This window comes from Apus apus, chromosome 11 (genome assembly GCF_020740795.1).
Source record: "Apus apus isolate bApuApu2 chromosome 11, bApuApu2.pri.cur, whole genome shotgun sequence".
In the NCBI taxonomy this organism is placed as follows: Eukaryota; Metazoa; Chordata; class Aves; order Apodiformes; family Apodidae; genus Apus; species Apus apus.
In genome coordinates this window covers 18,014,184-18,030,453 of record NC_067292.1, presented here as the reverse complement: position 1 = coordinate 18,030,453, position 16,270 = coordinate 18,014,184, and the positions used below count along the sequence as shown (strand labels likewise).

The following is a 16,270-nucleotide window of genomic DNA, read 5'->3' as shown; positions in this document are numbered from 1 at the left end:
AAAAACAGTGTCAGCCCTCCAGGATGAGGCCACTGCTTTTCTGTTGCACTGGACAGTGTGTCGTTATGTTCTAACTGCAACCTCCAGCTGTCCTTGAAGCCCACCTGGTGTGACAGGTACTGCTCAGGAGATGCCACAAGCTAGACCAGATGTGGTTACAAGCAGAATCTTTATTTAGCTCACATGACAGGAACATGTGACATTATGCACTCAAACCACCTGTGTAATGAAACCCGGAGACATAAACGTATAACCCAGTAATTCCTAGAAGGATGCAAGGGGAAAAAATGGCCTAAGAGACTGGAATTTAACCCTTCCAAAGGGAGTGAGCACTGCTGGCTGCCCTGAGGAGCTTGGAGCAGCCCTGGCAGTGGGAGCACAGGGCACTCACTGGTTACCTGCAGGTCACACAGGATGACCAGCTTCTCTCAGGCTGACACAGAAGTTCTGCCCTGCAGGTCAGATGCCAGAGGCTGCAACAGCCTCTGACCAACCAGAACACAAGTCCTTTTCTCCCATAATAAGCATGATGTCAGCTCTAGGGAACCCACTGCCAAACTTGGCATGTTGAGAATCAGCACGTGCAGGCAGCCAGGCCCTGGGCTCCAGATTTAGGCCTGTTGGTTTGTTTTCCAAGTGATTAATCTAAACCACTCTCAGCACCCTTGTCATCACGTGCTTTGTGAGGACACCCAGCCCCCTCAGCCAGGCCCTGTACTTCTCCAGCTCTGCTACTCCCTGTCAAAAGCATGAAGGCAAAAGGGACAAGAAACTCACTGGTGGTCTTTAATACTGGAAAAAAAACGTAGAGCCCAACTTTTAAAAAACATTCAAATAAAACTCAGCAAGAACTCCCGTGTCAAAGAAGAGAAAATAACATTTGAATTCCTTATTTATTAGGATTCCCACCCAAACAGAAGGAAGAGGTGAGCGTTAACTAACAGTGGACTGAAAATGTTGTCAACAAGAGCTGGAAAAATCCCAGGTGTATGTGCCACCCAGATTTCTCTCTGATTAATTATGTCAGTGTAGTCTTACCAGGGCAAGTCACTGCAGTCTTACCATCCTCCTCCCATGGGCCATCAGGGTGACTGCAGACTGGTGACAACACTAGATTGTCCTTGGGCTCAGTGACAACCTCTTGTATCAAGGGTTTCGAGGGGGCTGCTTGTTGATCTTTGACCTGCAGGTATCTTTCTGAATCAGCAGGTTCTGTCAAGAAGCTTTCAACGAGGGGTCTTAGGTGTTCCTTCTCATCCTCTTTGTGTATCTTACACACGTTTGAAAAAATGGTTGTTGGAACTTCTTCTCCTGCTGAATTCTCAGGCACGCTGGGATTGTTCTGCTCTGACGCGGAATCACCGGCATTTGTTGTTTCAGAGATGATTTCAATCTTTGGGTGATGTTCCTGCTGTGAAGGTAGAAAATGTGATTGGAAATGCATTACTCTAGGGGTAAAAGCTAAAAGCTGGGTACCTGTCTTCTGATGCACGGAACAGCTGTCAGTGTTGATGTGCTCCTCTCCCAAAACACAGGGAAGATGGGTTCATAGCCAGAGCCCTGCTGCTTTGTGGATGGACGCTGGGTTATCCATGTCTCAGGCATTACTGATGGACTGACCATCAACAGCTCATCCAAAAAGAACCATTTGGGGAATTCAGCCACGTGTGGGCTCTGTTCTGCTGCCTTACCTCCAAACAGAGGGACCTGACTAACCTCTTCACCTGACTTGGGCTGAGAACAGGCCCTTTGGAGCCTGAGAGCTGCTAACACCTGCTCCTTTGCTAATCCTCTCGCTTCCCTCCCTGACCTGCTTTTAATTGGAGGCCTTGTTGGCCAAGACATTTTGCAACACTGGTATTAACCTGTGACCAAAAGAGCAAATAAATTCCAGGCTCACACTGACTGGAGGAAAAGTTTGCAGTATCTTGGAGGGACTTGTGCAAACTGGTGCTGTCTCCAGCAAGGCCAGGATGAGTCAACACCAGCACGAGACTTTCAGCTGGGCTTTAATCTTTGCTGGTTTCTTTTTCCTTCCTTTCTCCTCTGGTTCTGCTTCCAGGTTTTTGCCCAGCAGGTCAGTTTGAGCACAGCACAACAGAACTGTGGGGATGACCTGCTCTGTATCTGACCAGCAGTGGAGCAGGGGACTTTCAATCCCTCTGTATTTCCAGTGGAAAAGTCTGATTTTCTTCAGTAGCAGGAGACTTGTTCTACCTGTTCAATCCTTTGCAACATGTTAGTACTGGCAAAGTATATTTTAAGAGTAATTTTCATTAACAATATGTAACTGATTGCATCTTTTGTCCTATCATCTATCCAGAATCATGCTCCTCATTTTGCAAAACATCTGTAAATGTGTTTAGGGAAGTTTCATCACTGGAATTAGTAAGAATCTTACCTTTTGAACAAAGAATTCCTCTTCTGGGGAAAATTCATTTACATCCATATCTTCTAAATCAGGCAGTTCCTGTGGACAATCACAAGATGATTAATCAGTGGGAAAAGCTGCTTTAACCAGTAAAAGATGATGTCTCTAGCTCATCAGGAATCTTCTTCAAAGCAATGCTTGCCAGGGGAAGGGGTGAGATGACAGTGTCCTCTGGTGAGCACATGTGGGAAAAGGACAATTCATCTGTGTGCAGCAAGTGCAGCTGGGAAGGCAGTAACTTCAATGTCAGACTGAAGGGTCTGCTGTGATGTATGGTTATGGGGGAAAAAAAAGGGGAAAAGGATAAACAGCAAGACATTAGCAAGGTTTTAAAAGCAAACATGATTGCTGTCTATTAGCTGTATCTAGTCAATGGACATAATCCCATCTTGACAGGTTAGAGGCAAATCAAGATCTGCACCTACCTGAAAATGCTTCTCAGTAAACCCTGCTACCCTAAATACATCTAATAAAACAATGTGTTTTTTCTGTGAATGCCTCATAATCAAGGATATAGAACTAGAGACTTGCTGAGAACTGGTCTAATCCTTTCAGCTTTTCATCAGAAAACTTTACCTAAAAAACCTGCCACTTGCTGTGACTTGAAAGCAAAGAGGCTGTGTGTGCAAAATCCCAGGTAGAAAGTAAAACCTTTTTGCCAATTCTTTAATGTAGCTCAGTACTGGTAAAAACATCTCTTTTTGGTTTTAGGGCTTAGTAGGAAGCTGCTTTGCATGGTATCAACAGCAACATCTAATTGTACCGTGTTGACTGATGAAGGTTATTACAGAATTAAAAGCAACTCAGTTTTGTGTCCTGATGGGGTTGCAGCTCATGCAGCCTGTCCTGGAGTCACACCTTTTTATAAGAATATCATTAAAAATGCACACACTGGGGCTTGAGGCTAATGCTGGGGGCTGGAATCTGGTGTCAAGGGGGAAGTGGCAGAGTTTTTAGTCTCATTCCAATCAGCAGGGTGTGCTTGCAGCTCAAAACCAAAGTTTCTTCCTACAAGTTAGATTGTTTCTTTCCTTTCAGTTTTCCTAGAAGCAGATTTTTCTTAGAACCCTGGCCATACAGCTTTGTTACCCAGGATATTAGAAGAATTAATCTGGGAGCAGACAATACCCAAATCTTGGAACTTCCCCAAATCTGACTCCAATACATACCTCAAGATAAAGTTTCTCTGGTGTCTCTAGTTTGATCTGCTCCATTTCAGCATGTTCATCCAGTTCAGGAAGCATGGCCTTTGGGGTGGCTGCCTCCCCTCTTGGGAGATCTGAAGAGCAAACAGGAGTCAGTTGCAGAAACTAACTGAATAAAAGACTTTTCACACTGCAACAGCAAGGACTGCAAAACCAAACTGCTGGGGACCTGACTGCCACTGCAGGATTCTCAGCTGGATCTTGCTCTTTGCCCTCCCATCATATTCTTGGTCTCCCTTCAGATGTATCAATTCATATTTGCATTTTGCAATAATGTATTCCACAGACAGAGCCCACAGTCTGTGTGGGAGCAAGGGGAGCCCGTGAGCTCTCCTGCCTTCTTGCTAAACCCAGCATGCATGAGAAGTGCAATTCTACCTTTATGTACCAGAAATTGCAGGCTGAACCCTCAGAATTGGTTCTGTTTGTTGTATTTAAAGAATATGTTATTTGGTATGACTTGATTTTCAACTGTTCAGTGTGGAGATCTAATGAGATGTTCTTATCTACGAAGCAGCTGGCTTGGATCATGGCAAAGGTGGTGCTGCACTAAGCAGAGCTTGGCTCTGCTTCCCCAGCTGGCTTTGAGTCTCCCCTGTGTACATTACCCTCTGTCTTCTTGTTGGAGTGTCTGTAAGAGTTTGATTCTTGTGCATCCTCTTGAATTCTAACAGGGATATTTCCAGCTGGGAAATCTGTGCTATCTCCCTTGTTTGGAAGAAGTGTTATCACTTCAACACAAGCATCAAAACTTTCATTTTTAAATTTCTCAGTCTCCTCTTGAGTTCCTTCCTTTTCTGATATATTTGAAGTCTCTGATGTATTTGCATTTCCATCCCTGTCATCTGAACTTGCAGGTGCTCCTACAGAAGAAAAAAGTTAATTGCAGTTGCTGAATTGATCTACCATTACTCATTCTAAATATCCATACTTTACCACATGGTCTTAACAGTTTGGCTGAAAACTTGGGTGAAAAGCTCCAACTTTGTGTGAGCAGCAATGCATAGATCAGCTGGCCCCCCAGGATTGCAGCAATGTTGTGGCTTTTACCATCTCAGCTCCCCAGAAAAAAAATCATCTAGAGAAAACACTTCAGTAAATCATTGTCTGGTATCTGTGGTTAACTTTGAAAAGACTCCCAGGTGTTGATATATGTCTGAGCCTCTTGGTGGATCAGTGAGCAGTGCTCCTCCATGCAATCTACCTGCTTGTTTCACTTGGTAGTTATCCATGTTTGATTGCAGAGCCTGGGAAAGCCCAGGAAGTTTCAGGCAGATAAACCCTCTTCTGCACAGCAGCACTGCTGCCTTCTTTAGCTTCAGTCCTGGTTAGCCTGAAAACATAAACCTTTGCCCCCTTGCACATTGTGAGAGGAGAATCTGTGGCATGAAGAAAGGCAGTACTGAAGCAAATTATTAAAGACTTCCCTCTTCCTGCCTGTGTGACTCCTGCTGTAGGCTAAAGATGTCCCTGTTAGTGCCCACAGCAGAGGAGAGGAGCCTGGATGAGGACTGACTCTGCCCAGGAATTCCTGCTGGAACCTGTGTGAGGGCACAACAGCTTGAAGTGCTGGGACAGAAAGTGGTTTGTTGCTTTTTGTTTGTTTGTTTCTTCAGCAATGAGAAAGGTGATGGTTGCTTAAAACTGTTCTGGTTAATCTCAGATGCACAAAAATTAATACAAGTATTTAGAAATGAGGATCCATAAGCATATTCCAGAAATGGCATCAGCCTGCTTCTGGACTTTTAGAACTACTCCTTGATTTTAAACATTCCAATTAAAGCAAGCACAGACATCTTGCAAAACAGTAACCACAAACCTTCTAGGATGTCTGTTGTACTTCCATTCCCACATTTTGCACTTGCACCACTTTCTTCCATGTCCTTTTGTCTCTTCTTTTCCTCTGCCCTTTTCCTGATTGCTGCTAAAGCATTGATGCTGTCTTGGATTTTTTTTCTCTCTTTGTTTTCCCATTTTTCCCTCTCTGCTTTCTCAGCTGCATGCCCTCCAACAGCCCAGGCTTCTGCACAGGCTCTAATGAAAACACAGAAGTTTACTCTGAGATAACCATCCAAGCCCATCGTGATAATGAAAGATGAGTTGGAACTAGTTAGCAACAGCATAATACAGCTGCAAGAGAAAAACAAACATCTAGCAATGACAATCCTGACCCAACTGGGATGCAGAGATATCTCTTACATGGAACTGCAACAAAAGAAACAAAGACAGCCAAATGCTGGTGATGACAGCACCAGGGATCTGCCAGGAGTGCTGATCCCTGCTTTCCCAGACACTTGCACAGTTTCTGTTGGCATTGGGATTTGCCCCTGGTCTGCAGACTTGGCATCAAACAGTTCTGTCCTAGAAATAACTCACCTGTGAAAAAACACAAGTTTTTTTCCTAGGGATGTTAAGGACTCCACTGTATAACACTCTTGTATCCAAAGCCAGCCACCCTCAATAGATTACACCCCTCAGTCTTTCTTTCCTTCCATGGCAGTATTGACAAAAAAGGGATGAGGGATCATTAGGACTCGAGCTTCCTTGCTGTGTGAAGAAGGTGGGTCTGTTTCTTACCTGTCCCTTGGGAAAACTGGTCTGTCATCCAGATACATTAGTTGTTTTAGTTGAACAATAAGTGTTTTCCTGTAATTAGCAATTTTCCTTATCACTTCATTTCCCATCAAATTCAGCACACGCTGCAGAAAAAAAGGAAACCATGTTGAAAGTTGAGCAGCAAAAAAAAATCCCAATCTGGATATGCCCTTTCAATGTAATAAAAAAAACCAACAACAAACCAGCCAAGAGGTGAATAAAGTGCCCTGGGTGTTACAGGTAATCTACATAAACATGTTTAATAACATTTTGGTTAGATACCTGTTGTCTACCCACCAAAACCACTGAATGGGATTCACTCATGTACATGATCCCAACCCTCAGTCACATCCAGCTTACCAAGTTGGGCATGGTCTCCAGAACAGTGATAATAGTTGGATCACTTAGATTGTTGTGGGAAAGATCCAGGACAGAAATACTTGGGCACTCCTGCAAGTGCTGGATGTCTTCCACTGTCTGTAACTTATTGTGAGCCATCTGCAGAGTCTGCAGGACCTTCAGACAGGCTGTCAGACAATGAAAGGAAAGGTAAGAGTCATTGCTTCACAGAGGGGTTTCTGGAGCACATAGAAAACTGCACTGTCAACATAATTGTTTATATTGAATCAGGAGTTTTTTTCCCTAAATTTGTTGTTCTGCTATATGGACTTTTTGGCAAGGCCAAAACCTGGTTTCTTCACCCCAGGAGAGAAATAGTTGTTTGGTTTTAGGATGGTGGTTGTTTTCAATTCACATTTTGAACTGGTCAGTTCCACAAAAGCAAGAATCTGGGTTTCCAATTACTCCCAACGAACACAAATGATAATGTGGAGGAATTCTGTTGATGATGGAATAAACCCTTCCAAAGTCATACAAGATTTGGTAGTCATGTCTGCAGCTGTCCAAGCACAATGTGACTGTGAAGGAAATGGTGACAACTGGATTGTCAGCCTGTCTGCAACAGAGGTAAGTACTGAGATGGTAACAAGAAGTGAGGAAAAACAACTTAATTCCTCTAGGTACCCACATGAAAAAATTACTACATCATTTTCTCATCTATTTCAATTGTAATATACATAACATTGACTCTTCAACAGAAGCCTTGTGGACTTTGGGGTAGGATATTGTGCAAAATGTTAACATGAATTAAAACAACCCTTGAAATTAGTGCCACTAATAATAGCTTAACTTAGCCAAAGCTTAGGAAGACAGGCTGAATACACGTTGCACCAACAGTTCTTACAGAGCTTCTCAATGGTCCTAATGTAGTTGTTACTGATGTTGAGGGCATCCAGCTTCTGCAAGGCTTCCAGGTTTTCAATTTTGTTAATTAAATTGAGTTGCAAGTAGAGGCAACGCAGCTCTGTCAGAGCCTCCAAGTTCTCAATTTTGGTTAAGCAGTTGCCTTGGAGCCACAAACACTTCAAGCCAGTGTACTCTTCAAGATTCTCCAGGCGGTCAAATCCTGCAGAAAAAAAAGATGATGTTTGAAAAGGAAATTGCACCGGTTGAACACAAGTCTTGGGAAGAGTCATTTCACTAGACCAGTGCTGCTGAAACAGCCTGTGAGGACACTTGCAGCTCGAGGTGCTGCCAGGATTTGCACTGAATTAATGGTACAGCACCCAAAAAGGGCAAAAAAAAAAGATAGGTGCTTATTCTGGTCTAGATCTCCTGAGATGCTTAAATGACACACAGGGAGAAAACAGCAAAACCAGGTCAAACACAGAAGGTAGATGTAGCATGTCCTATTTATTTCAAACAATTCCCATGCTAGCCTGAACCAGCCAACTGTATCATGCAAAAACCTGCTCAACAGCACAAGAGGATGATCCATACTCATTCTAGCACCTTCTTTTTCTTTCAGTGGCATTTGAGAACCTGCAGCAAGTCTTTACTCTTTGTTTTCTTTATGACCTTTTTTATTTGGCACTAAAAAAAGTCCTCCAAACCAGCTTCTTTATACAAGCATATTTAAGAAGATATACATGTATTTTCCACTGAACACAGCCCAGACCAGTATTTTAAGTCATTTCTCAGAGGCTACTGCTCTGGAAAAAATGCCCAACAATAAGTATCCCTTGATTCCCATTGCTCCTTTGAATGACTCCACAAAGTGAAATAGATCTACAATCAGTTCACTTTTCTACCTTCATATTGGCTCATTTTGTTTCACAGTTTCAATATTCTACAAAATTAAATTATGTTGCCAATTTAAAAGCAGTATTACTTCAGTGAGCATAAACTACTGCTAAATGCTAAAATGCTACTTAGCTAAAATGCTAAAATGCTACTTAGAATGAGAAATCCAAACAGTCACGTCCACCTCTTACCTTTATAATGCAAATAAAGTGTATCATTTAGGTGTGGGGTCCAGTACAATTTCTGCTGTTTACAGATGTTTTGCAGAACCTTTTTTGTCATTCTAAAACAACAACGGGAAGCAGAAGCAAAACAAAAAACTTATTTCAGTGCACATTCTGAAATCTTTGCTTTTGTCCCAGATTTCAATGCAACACCATTCATAGTTTCTACCAGGCAAGAGAAAGAGCTGCAGCTTTCAAGGCTGTACTGCAAATAAAAAAAGCAGTAAGTACTTTAGAGTGGTTTTCCATTTCTGCCTGTTTGAAGTGTGTTACTAGGCTGTTCTGCCAAAAAAACAATTTTGTCCAGATCCATTAAGTAGACTACAAAAAGTAGAATGTAGTTTGCTACTGTAGCCAGAAAAAAACCAAACAGCTGGAAATATCACCCATTCCTGATTCATCAATTACTCTCAAATTCATCTTCAAAATGATTCTCCTAAATTAAGATTAAAATGTGGAACAGCAACACTCCCACTGACTTTAGTGGTGCCAAGATTTACATATAAACCATCCACAAACCATGTATTACCTTACACAGCCCTTCTTTTCTTCTGTCCTTTGGTTGTATGAGCTGATTACTGATTTCTGATCCCTGTTGGATTTCTGCTCCTTCTGTTGATCTGCTCTAGGCGTGGCTTTCTCTTGAGTTTTGCCATCTTTGTTATTAAGAAAACAAGTTCCAGTTTAACAGCACAAGGGGGAGGGGGGTGGAAGGGTCACATGGACATTTCCTTTGGATAAATACTGAAGGGCACCTGAATATGAATTTCAAGAAAAGAAGTGTTCTAACCAAGATTTTTTATTACACTTTTAATGAAAGGAAGGAAAAGTAGTAAAATAAGTAATAGGAGAATAATTTGTTGACATTTACCTTTCTTTTTTTAGGTCTGGAAGTCAGGTAGTACCCACTAGTCTTAAGATTATGATGATGTATAGTGACAATAAAGTTCTGGCACCAATGTCCTTACAGTCTTAGACAGCTACTAGATATTATACTTCTGTATCAATAATTTAACAAGACTGCTAACTTTGCATGTAAAGAGATTAATGGCACATCTCAGTCATTGCAAGCACTGTTTGATAGTCTAGTCCTTCTACTCATTTACCTTTTTGCACTCTTTGGAAGGTGTCTCCAGTGCTGTACTCATTCAAGCTGCCTTTAGACTGTCTTAGGTCAATTGTATCTTCAATATTCTTCTCTTCAGACTCTTGTTCTGCACCTTCTAGCTGCACTTGTAGTTCACACACTTAAAAAGAGACAGTGCGAACAAGATGATTGTAACAGCTCATTGAAATATGATTGTCATTAAAACACACAGAGGCCAGGCCAGCTGTATGACTGCAACACAAGAAAAGGTATCTTTCCCTGTAGAAGAAAATTATAGAAACAGAAAAAAAAAAAAAAAAAAGCACAAGATAGCAACTGAGTAAGCCTCAGTTAGGGCAAGATTTTCAGTGACTTCAGTGAGAGAAAAAATAAACTCACATTGTATCCAGGTGAGTAATGACAAGCTGGATGTGAACATAAAGATCCCTAAACTCATCCTCATGAGCCAGGTGGAAGGACTCACCTATGCTGCCAGAATCACCTCTATTTTCTGTTTGGGCAGCTTTGTTACTGGTGTCATTCCCAGACTCTCCTGACTCCTCTGGCACAGTGACCTCCCCTCCAAGGCCCTTGTCCGAGTCTCCATCTTGTGACTGCATTTTAAGATGTGTGTTCTAGACAAACATCAGCCAAACTGGTATTAGATTTACCATCCAACTTCCAGGCAAAAAGTGTAAAGGCTTCAGTAGAACCTGTTACAGATAAAAAGAGTAAATGATCGAGTCTGATGGAGCCAGCAACCTGGGTCTTCTCACAAGGGAGATATCAAAAGACAGGGAGAGCTTATCCTAAATCCTGCCCACAGCAGATCTCACTCAGAGCAGGGAGGGCCGTGGCTGAGAAGCCTCCCAGAGCTGGAGCAAGTCACTGGTTCCCTTTGGAAGCCGGAGTGCTGAGGATGCAGCAGAGGTTCTCCCTGGCGCTCCGCCTGCCTCCCGCCCCGCGGCAACCCAGGGGAGTTTCAGCTCCCACGCAAGGGCTGTGGACACTGCTTCAGCCCTGTACTTTTTGCTGTCACAGCCCGGGAGCTCTTCAGACAGGAGCCGTGTCCCTGGAGCGCGTATCCCCCGCTAAACCTACAACTCCCTTTACCTGACCCGACACCCCGGCCGGACTCAGAGCTCCGACCCGCGGGGCCTGGCGGGCAGCGGGAGCCACGAACGGCGAGGGACGGGAAGGGAGCACGGCGGGGCTACCGGCCCCGTCCCGCTCCCCGCCCCAACCGCCGCCGCGGTCGCCACGGAGACGCCCGCGCAGGCCCAGCAGGTCCCGCGGCCGCGCCCGGGGCAGCCGGCGAGGGGAGCGGCAGCGGCACCGGGCGGCGAGCGGCTCCTCGGCGGGTAAGAGCCCCTCGGGACGCCGGCCCTGCGCGGGGTTCATCCCCCGGGGGGGTTTGGTTTCCCTCCGTTACAGCTGGGCAGGGCCCGGAGGCGTGAGGCCAGAGGCCCCGGCGGGCTCGGCCTCCCCGGGCGCGGGGCGGGCAGAGCGGCGGGACGCGGTGGGTTTGGTGCTCGTTCCGCTCGTGATCGCAGCGGAGGCCGTGCTGCCGAGGGCTGGCCGGCGATGTGGAGGCAGCGCGGGGCTGCTGCTGGCGCTGGGGGTGGTTTCATGCGCGGTGTGAGTGTCCTTGCAGCCTAACTGGTCAGGAGCCGAGCCCTGGAACGAGGGGTGAGCAGCAGCCAAAGCCGCGTTAACGATGGTGGGTGATACGCAAATTAGAGCAGGCCGGTCGGCGGCTTTTCTGCATCAAAGTGGTGCTGAGGCTGCAAGAGGCTGAACTGCAAAGGTCGTGGCCCAAGAGGTCTTTGTCCTTGCCCGTGTCTCGTAGGTTTTTCCAGGCTTGTGCTCACCATGGCTGCAGTGGATCGGTTCTACCTCTTGTACAGCGAGATCAGTCGTTCCTGCAGCGTTTACATCGAGGCCCTGGCCGTAGCTGGAGCCTGGTACACGGCCAGGAAGTGTGTGTCCCTTGCCTTGGGCACCTACCGCGCGCTCAGGCTGCACGTCGTTCCCAGGCTGGGCGGCCGGATGGATCTGGTCAAGCAGTATGGAACCTGGGCCGTGGTCACGGGTAAGAGGCAGAAGCTGGACATTTGATGATGTTTCTGTAACGCTTGCCAGCTCCCGTTGCTGAGCGCTCCGTGCCACAAGCTGGGGCCTCTCTTGTCTCGGGCTGCAAGTTAATCTGCTCGAGCAGTGGCTGCTGTTCAGATCCTCAGGAGGTGGGCAAGCTCAGTGTGCTTAGTGACTGCTGAGGAAGAACCACAGAGTAGTGTTTCCCCAAAGCTGCAAGGTACACCCTGAACACCTACAAGCACAGAGATGCAGACGAGATCCTTCTTTTGCTCTTCACATGTGCTCGAGTTCTTCAGCAAGGTTTAAGTCATGTCCCTCTGACGCCCTGGCCTTTCATTAAGGTTCTACTCTATAAGCTCCCTACTGTTGTCACAGAAAAGATAAGACTTGTATAAGGAGGAGCTGCAGGAGGTTGATACTGACAAGGTTGTCTTTAATGTTGTGGCTTTGAGACCAGCATATTCAGTGCCACATGACCTTCAGAGAAAGGAATAAAGCTGTAACTGAAAGAACTGTCAAAACAGAAGGCTGGGGCTGCTCTGATTTTTCTCCTCCTCTTTTTTTTTTTTTTTATTTCCCATCCCAGGTAGCACAGATGGTGTGGGGAAGGCATATGCTGAGCAACTGGCGAAGCGTGGTGTCAACATCATCCTCATCAGCCGGAACAAGGAGAAGCTGGAGGCTGTATCTAGGAGCATATCTGAAACCTACCAAGTGGAAACAGATTTCATAGTAGCTGACTTCAGCAAGGGCCGTGAGCCTTACCCAGCCATTAAGAAGGCTCTGAAAGACAGAGACATTGGGATTTTGGTGAATAACGTAGGGATGTTTTACAACTACCCGGACTATTTTACCAACCTGTCTGAGGATATTCTGTGGGACGTGATCAACGTAAATATTGCTTCTGCTAACATGATGGTACATATCGTGCTGCCAGGCATGGTAAAGAAGAGGAAAGGGGCAATTGTGAATATTTCCTCTGCATCCTGTTGTCAGCCAACACCAATGATGACGATATATGGAGCCTCTAAAGTAAGTTGGGTGGGATGTTTCATGGTGTGCACTGAAAAGTAGATGTGTTACAGCTTGGTTGGTTGTAAATACATTCAGCAAGGATATCAAGATAGCCTTGAAAGTTTTCAAGGGATTTATTCAAATGTCAGAGGTGAGTGTTACGTGTAATCCTCACCAATACTGGACTTTGAACCATTGTTTGTATTGTGTGTGAACTCTGGCATAACAGTAGTTCTAGAAGTGTCCTCTTCCTCAGAGGAATGGCACACAAACTGAAGTGGTAGAGTCCTGTGACCCACTGAAAAGGTCAAGAATTTCATCTCCAGCTGAGCTGTGCAGACATATCTCAAGCTACCTATACACTAGTATTTGGTAGCAAGAGGGCTGCCATCATGCTCAAGCCACCGCTGTGACAAGGGTTGTGGCCAAATCATATCTGGGGAGAAGTTAAAACAGCTTTCCCCCCCATAATTAGTCTTCCTGAGAAGATCTAGTCAATAATGAATAGGATGGAGCACATGGGAGATGCTGGATATACAAATACATGTGGGGACATGGATTTACACAGCACAACTTGCTGCTGAATCCACAAAAGCAGCTGAGGTTGTTAGAAGATCTCGTCTCTATCAGGCGTCTAAACACAAGTGATTATTGCTCCCAGCTGTTGGTGGCCACCCTCTGCTGTAGCCTCATCCCTGTGCAGCCTTACTCCTGGAATAGCTCTTGAGAGTACTTCTTTTGCATGGAGCAAAACCAGCTCTTAATACCCTGAGGTATAAAATTCCTTGCAGATTTCCTTCAGTGTGGAAACAGGCTTAAGATTCCTGCTGCAGAGCACCTTCTCCCCTTGGTTATGGTAGGTGTACGTAGAACTGCACTCTGAACTGAACCAATTAAAAGCCTGACTGGAAAAGAACGGAACAAACCCAAGTGTGCCAAAGTTTCTCCCTCTAGCTGCCATCGTGAATCCAAATCCTAGGTCAGCAATCCAATTTAAAGCCAGGCCTCTGGGCAGGTATGTAGGCACAGAAGTGGGAACAAGCTGCTCTAGGATCCAAGCCTCTGTACTTAGCAGCGTTAGGTGTTTGAAGTGGTTGGGTTTTTTTTTGTTGTGTTTTGTTTTTTTTTTCCTGAAGCAGGTGCAAGAGCCTTTGTAGAAGATGCTCTCAGAACAGTTGGCTGGGAATGGCACTTTTGTGAGGCCTTTTGGGAACAGAAACCTGTTGACTCACAAGCTCTTTCTCAGGAGTAACTGGCTGTGTGGCACAGCAGTAGCACCAGTGTTGCTGCCTTGGCAAGACTGAGCCATGCTCATGTTTCCCTCTGATTCCAGCAATCCTAGTTACCAGGCTTGTGCTTTTTTATGTTATCCTGTAACCATGAAATGAACTAAAGGAGATCATACAGATACACATAAACAAACACACATTCCATTTTGCACAAGGGACTTGCAGGACGTAATTAATACAGCTTCTGGGGAAGATGGGTTGAATATAAAATTCACCTGTAAATGGATTAAAGAATGGGACTTCATTTTGTCTTTTTGACAACAGTATGTTTAGGTGGCTTTGGAGTGTCCCCTGCAACGCCTCCAAACTGAAGGAGGTGTTTTAGATTAAATAAAAGTTTCTGTGATGTTTTTAATCACAAATTGTCAGATTGTTTGTTAAATTGACATCAGCTGCCTTGTCCTGCAAGTTACTGTACTGTTGCAGGTTTTTAGCAAAGAACAACAAATAGAAATGTTAGTAATACTTTATAAATACCTATTTTTATACTATTTATTCAAGGTGGGTTGTTTTTTTTTTAAGCTGATGCATAAAATATGCCACAACTTTTCTGTAATCTTAAGAAAATTCTGCTCTGAGGTGACTGGAATCTTTTATTCTTTCTTTTTTAAAAAAAAACACTCTCTGCTTTTGTCTTTCCAGACCTACTTGGACTATTTCAGTAGAGCACTACATTATGAGTATGCCTCAAAAGGAATTTTTGTTCAGAGTTTAACCCCATTTTTAATTGCTACAAAGATGGTAGAACACAGCAGCGTTGCATCCAAGCCATCTTTCTTTTTTCCTTCTGCTGAAGAATATGCAAGTTATGCTATTTCTACTCTTGGGTTATCCATAAGGACTACTGGTTACTGGCAACATGCAATAGAGGTAATAAAATTCATTAAACTATTTCATGTTTGTCAATAGAATAAGCTGTTTGCTTTCTTAGGAGCCTGAATGAAAACTATGCCCAGATTCTGAAAGAGTGCAACGTAAATTGTAGGATTTAAAGGCATCTTGTCATATTTTCTCACTAATTCTGCTTGAGAAAATCTTGACCTGCCTGGAAGTAGGTCACCTGTCTGTTAGGGCTTCATTTTTGGGGACAGACTGTAGGCTCCAAAATAATTTTATGAACATTGGTCATAATCTCATGTGTTTTGCCTATTGGCTTTCCATAGCATTAGGCTGAGCAGAAGGAATTGAAGTGGGGCTAGCCCAAAAAGAATAAAAGAAGGATTCTGGAAAGATGTGGCAATTAAAGGAAGAGGACTTGAACAAACCACTTCAGGATTTATTTGCAGAACCTGTTATCTGTGTGCACTACTGCCAACATAGCTAAATACATTTTATTCCAGGGGGCTGAATTTAAGCTTTAGTTGCTGATGTTCAAGAAGGTTTTGCATTGCTGTAGTGGTAATTTGGTAAACTATTTGTTTCCTTTAATGGAATAGATCTTAATCTGTTCCTTGTCTCCCTGTGCCTCTCCACAGTTCACGCTGGGTGAATGCCTACCTGAATGGATCTGGGCATGGTTTGCACTGTATTTTTGCAGGATTATTCGCAAGGAAGCTTTAGCAAGCCAAGTGAAATAGGAGTATCCAGATGTTCCCGTGCAACGAGTACTATATTCCAATCCAAGACCTGCAAAAATGTTTAATGAACCTCGGTGGACTCACTGTACCTTATGCATACTTTGCTGAACAAGCTATGTGTGATTTAGACATCCAAAGATGGGATCTTCTTGGTATCCTCGTATTCAGTAGCTTCTCTGCTGCTTCATTATGAAGAAATAATGTTTTGATTTAAAAATACTGACCGATTTCAATAAGATAATGGAAAACTGACTTAAAGCTGTGTGATCATGATGGTTGTGTGTACATAAAAAATGCCTGTGTACTCACTATAAGTCTTCTCCTCCTATTTGTTGTAAGCTTTACATCGGAGAGTCAGGAAAGCGGTCCTTCCTGTTGCTGCATGAAAGAGGGACACTTCTAAGTTCTATTCTTAAGTCACCACGGCCTCATCCGTGCAGCTTCTGTCACGTTAACACTGAAACACCACACGTCTCTCTCCCTCACCCTCATCAGGCGCTGCCTGCCCACTCCTGAGGTAAAATCCGCACCCTCAGCTGCCCTGCGGGACTCAGACACCCCCTCCACACCTCAGGAACACCGAGGTTATATTAAACACCCTCTTCAGCG

General features: G+C 44.4%; 2 protein-coding genes across 3 annotated transcripts; one reads left to right on the top strand and one right to left on the bottom strand.

The window, feature by feature from the left end:
• Nucleotides 1-152: 152 nt before the first annotated feature.
• On the bottom strand, nt 153-16,251 carry DNAAF1 (dynein axonemal assembly factor 1). Of its 2 annotated transcripts, XM_051629237.1 has the most exons (13): nt 16,148-16,251; nt 15,971-16,039; nt 9,704-9,844; nt 9,127-9,253; nt 8,565-8,656; nt 7,475-7,696; nt 6,592-6,758; nt 6,214-6,335; nt 5,456-5,670; nt 4,245-4,499; nt 3,601-3,710; nt 2,402-2,470; nt 153-1,411 (listed from the first exon to the last, which is right to left on the bottom strand). In XM_051629237.1, coding segments are annotated over exons 2-13 (1,914 nt in total). In that variant the 5' UTR covers nt 15,972-16,039; nt 16,148-16,251; the 3' UTR covers nt 153-1,018. The 2 variants fall into 2 exon arrangements, with proteins under 2 accessions (XP_051485197.1, XP_051485196.1); XM_051629236.1 differs by lacking the exons at nt 15,971-16,039; nt 16,148-16,251 and adding an exon at nt 10,169-10,833.
• HSDL1 (hydroxysteroid dehydrogenase like 1) lies at nt 10,973-15,962 on the top strand. Its single transcript, XM_051629288.1, has 5 exons — nt 10,973-11,045; nt 11,534-11,776; nt 12,368-12,813; nt 14,727-14,954; nt 15,560-15,962. The coding sequence occupies exons 2-5, from the start codon at nt 11,557-11,559 to the stop codon at nt 15,659-15,661; spliced, it is 996 nt and encodes a 331-aa protein (XP_051485248.1). The 5' UTR covers nt 10,973-11,045; nt 11,534-11,556; the 3' UTR covers nt 15,662-15,962.
• Nucleotides 16,252-16,270: the final 19 nt, after the last annotated feature.

What these genes read in the sequence shown, in the direction of transcription:
- DNAAF1 (XM_051629236.1), bottom strand. Translation starts at nt 10,304, where the DNA reads ATGCAGTCACAAGATGGAGACTCGGACAAGGGCCTTGGAGGGGAGGTC. An exon ending in TACAACAGACATCCTAGAAG is followed by an intron (nt 4,500 to 5,455) that starts GTTTGTGGTTAC and finishes TTTCTTCTGTAG; the next exon opens with GAGCACCTGCAAGTTCAGAT. An exon ending in AGGAATTCTTTGTTCAAAAG is followed by an intron (nt 1,412 to 2,401) that starts GTAAGATTCTTA and finishes CTACCTTCACAG; the next exon opens with CAGGAACATCACCCAAAGAT.
- HSDL1 (XM_051629288.1), top strand. Translation starts at nt 11,557, where the DNA reads ATGGCTGCAGTGGATCGGTTCTACCTCTTGTACAGCGAGATCAGTCGT. An exon ending in AACCTGGGCCGTGGTCACGG is followed by an intron (nt 11,777 to 12,367) that starts GTAAGAGGCAGA and finishes TTCCCATCCCAG; the next exon opens with GTAGCACAGATGGTGTGGGG. An exon ending in CGATATATGGAGCCTCTAAA is followed by an intron (nt 12,814 to 14,726) that starts GTAAGTTGGGTG and finishes TTGTCTTTCCAG; the next exon opens with ACCTACTTGGACTATTTCAG.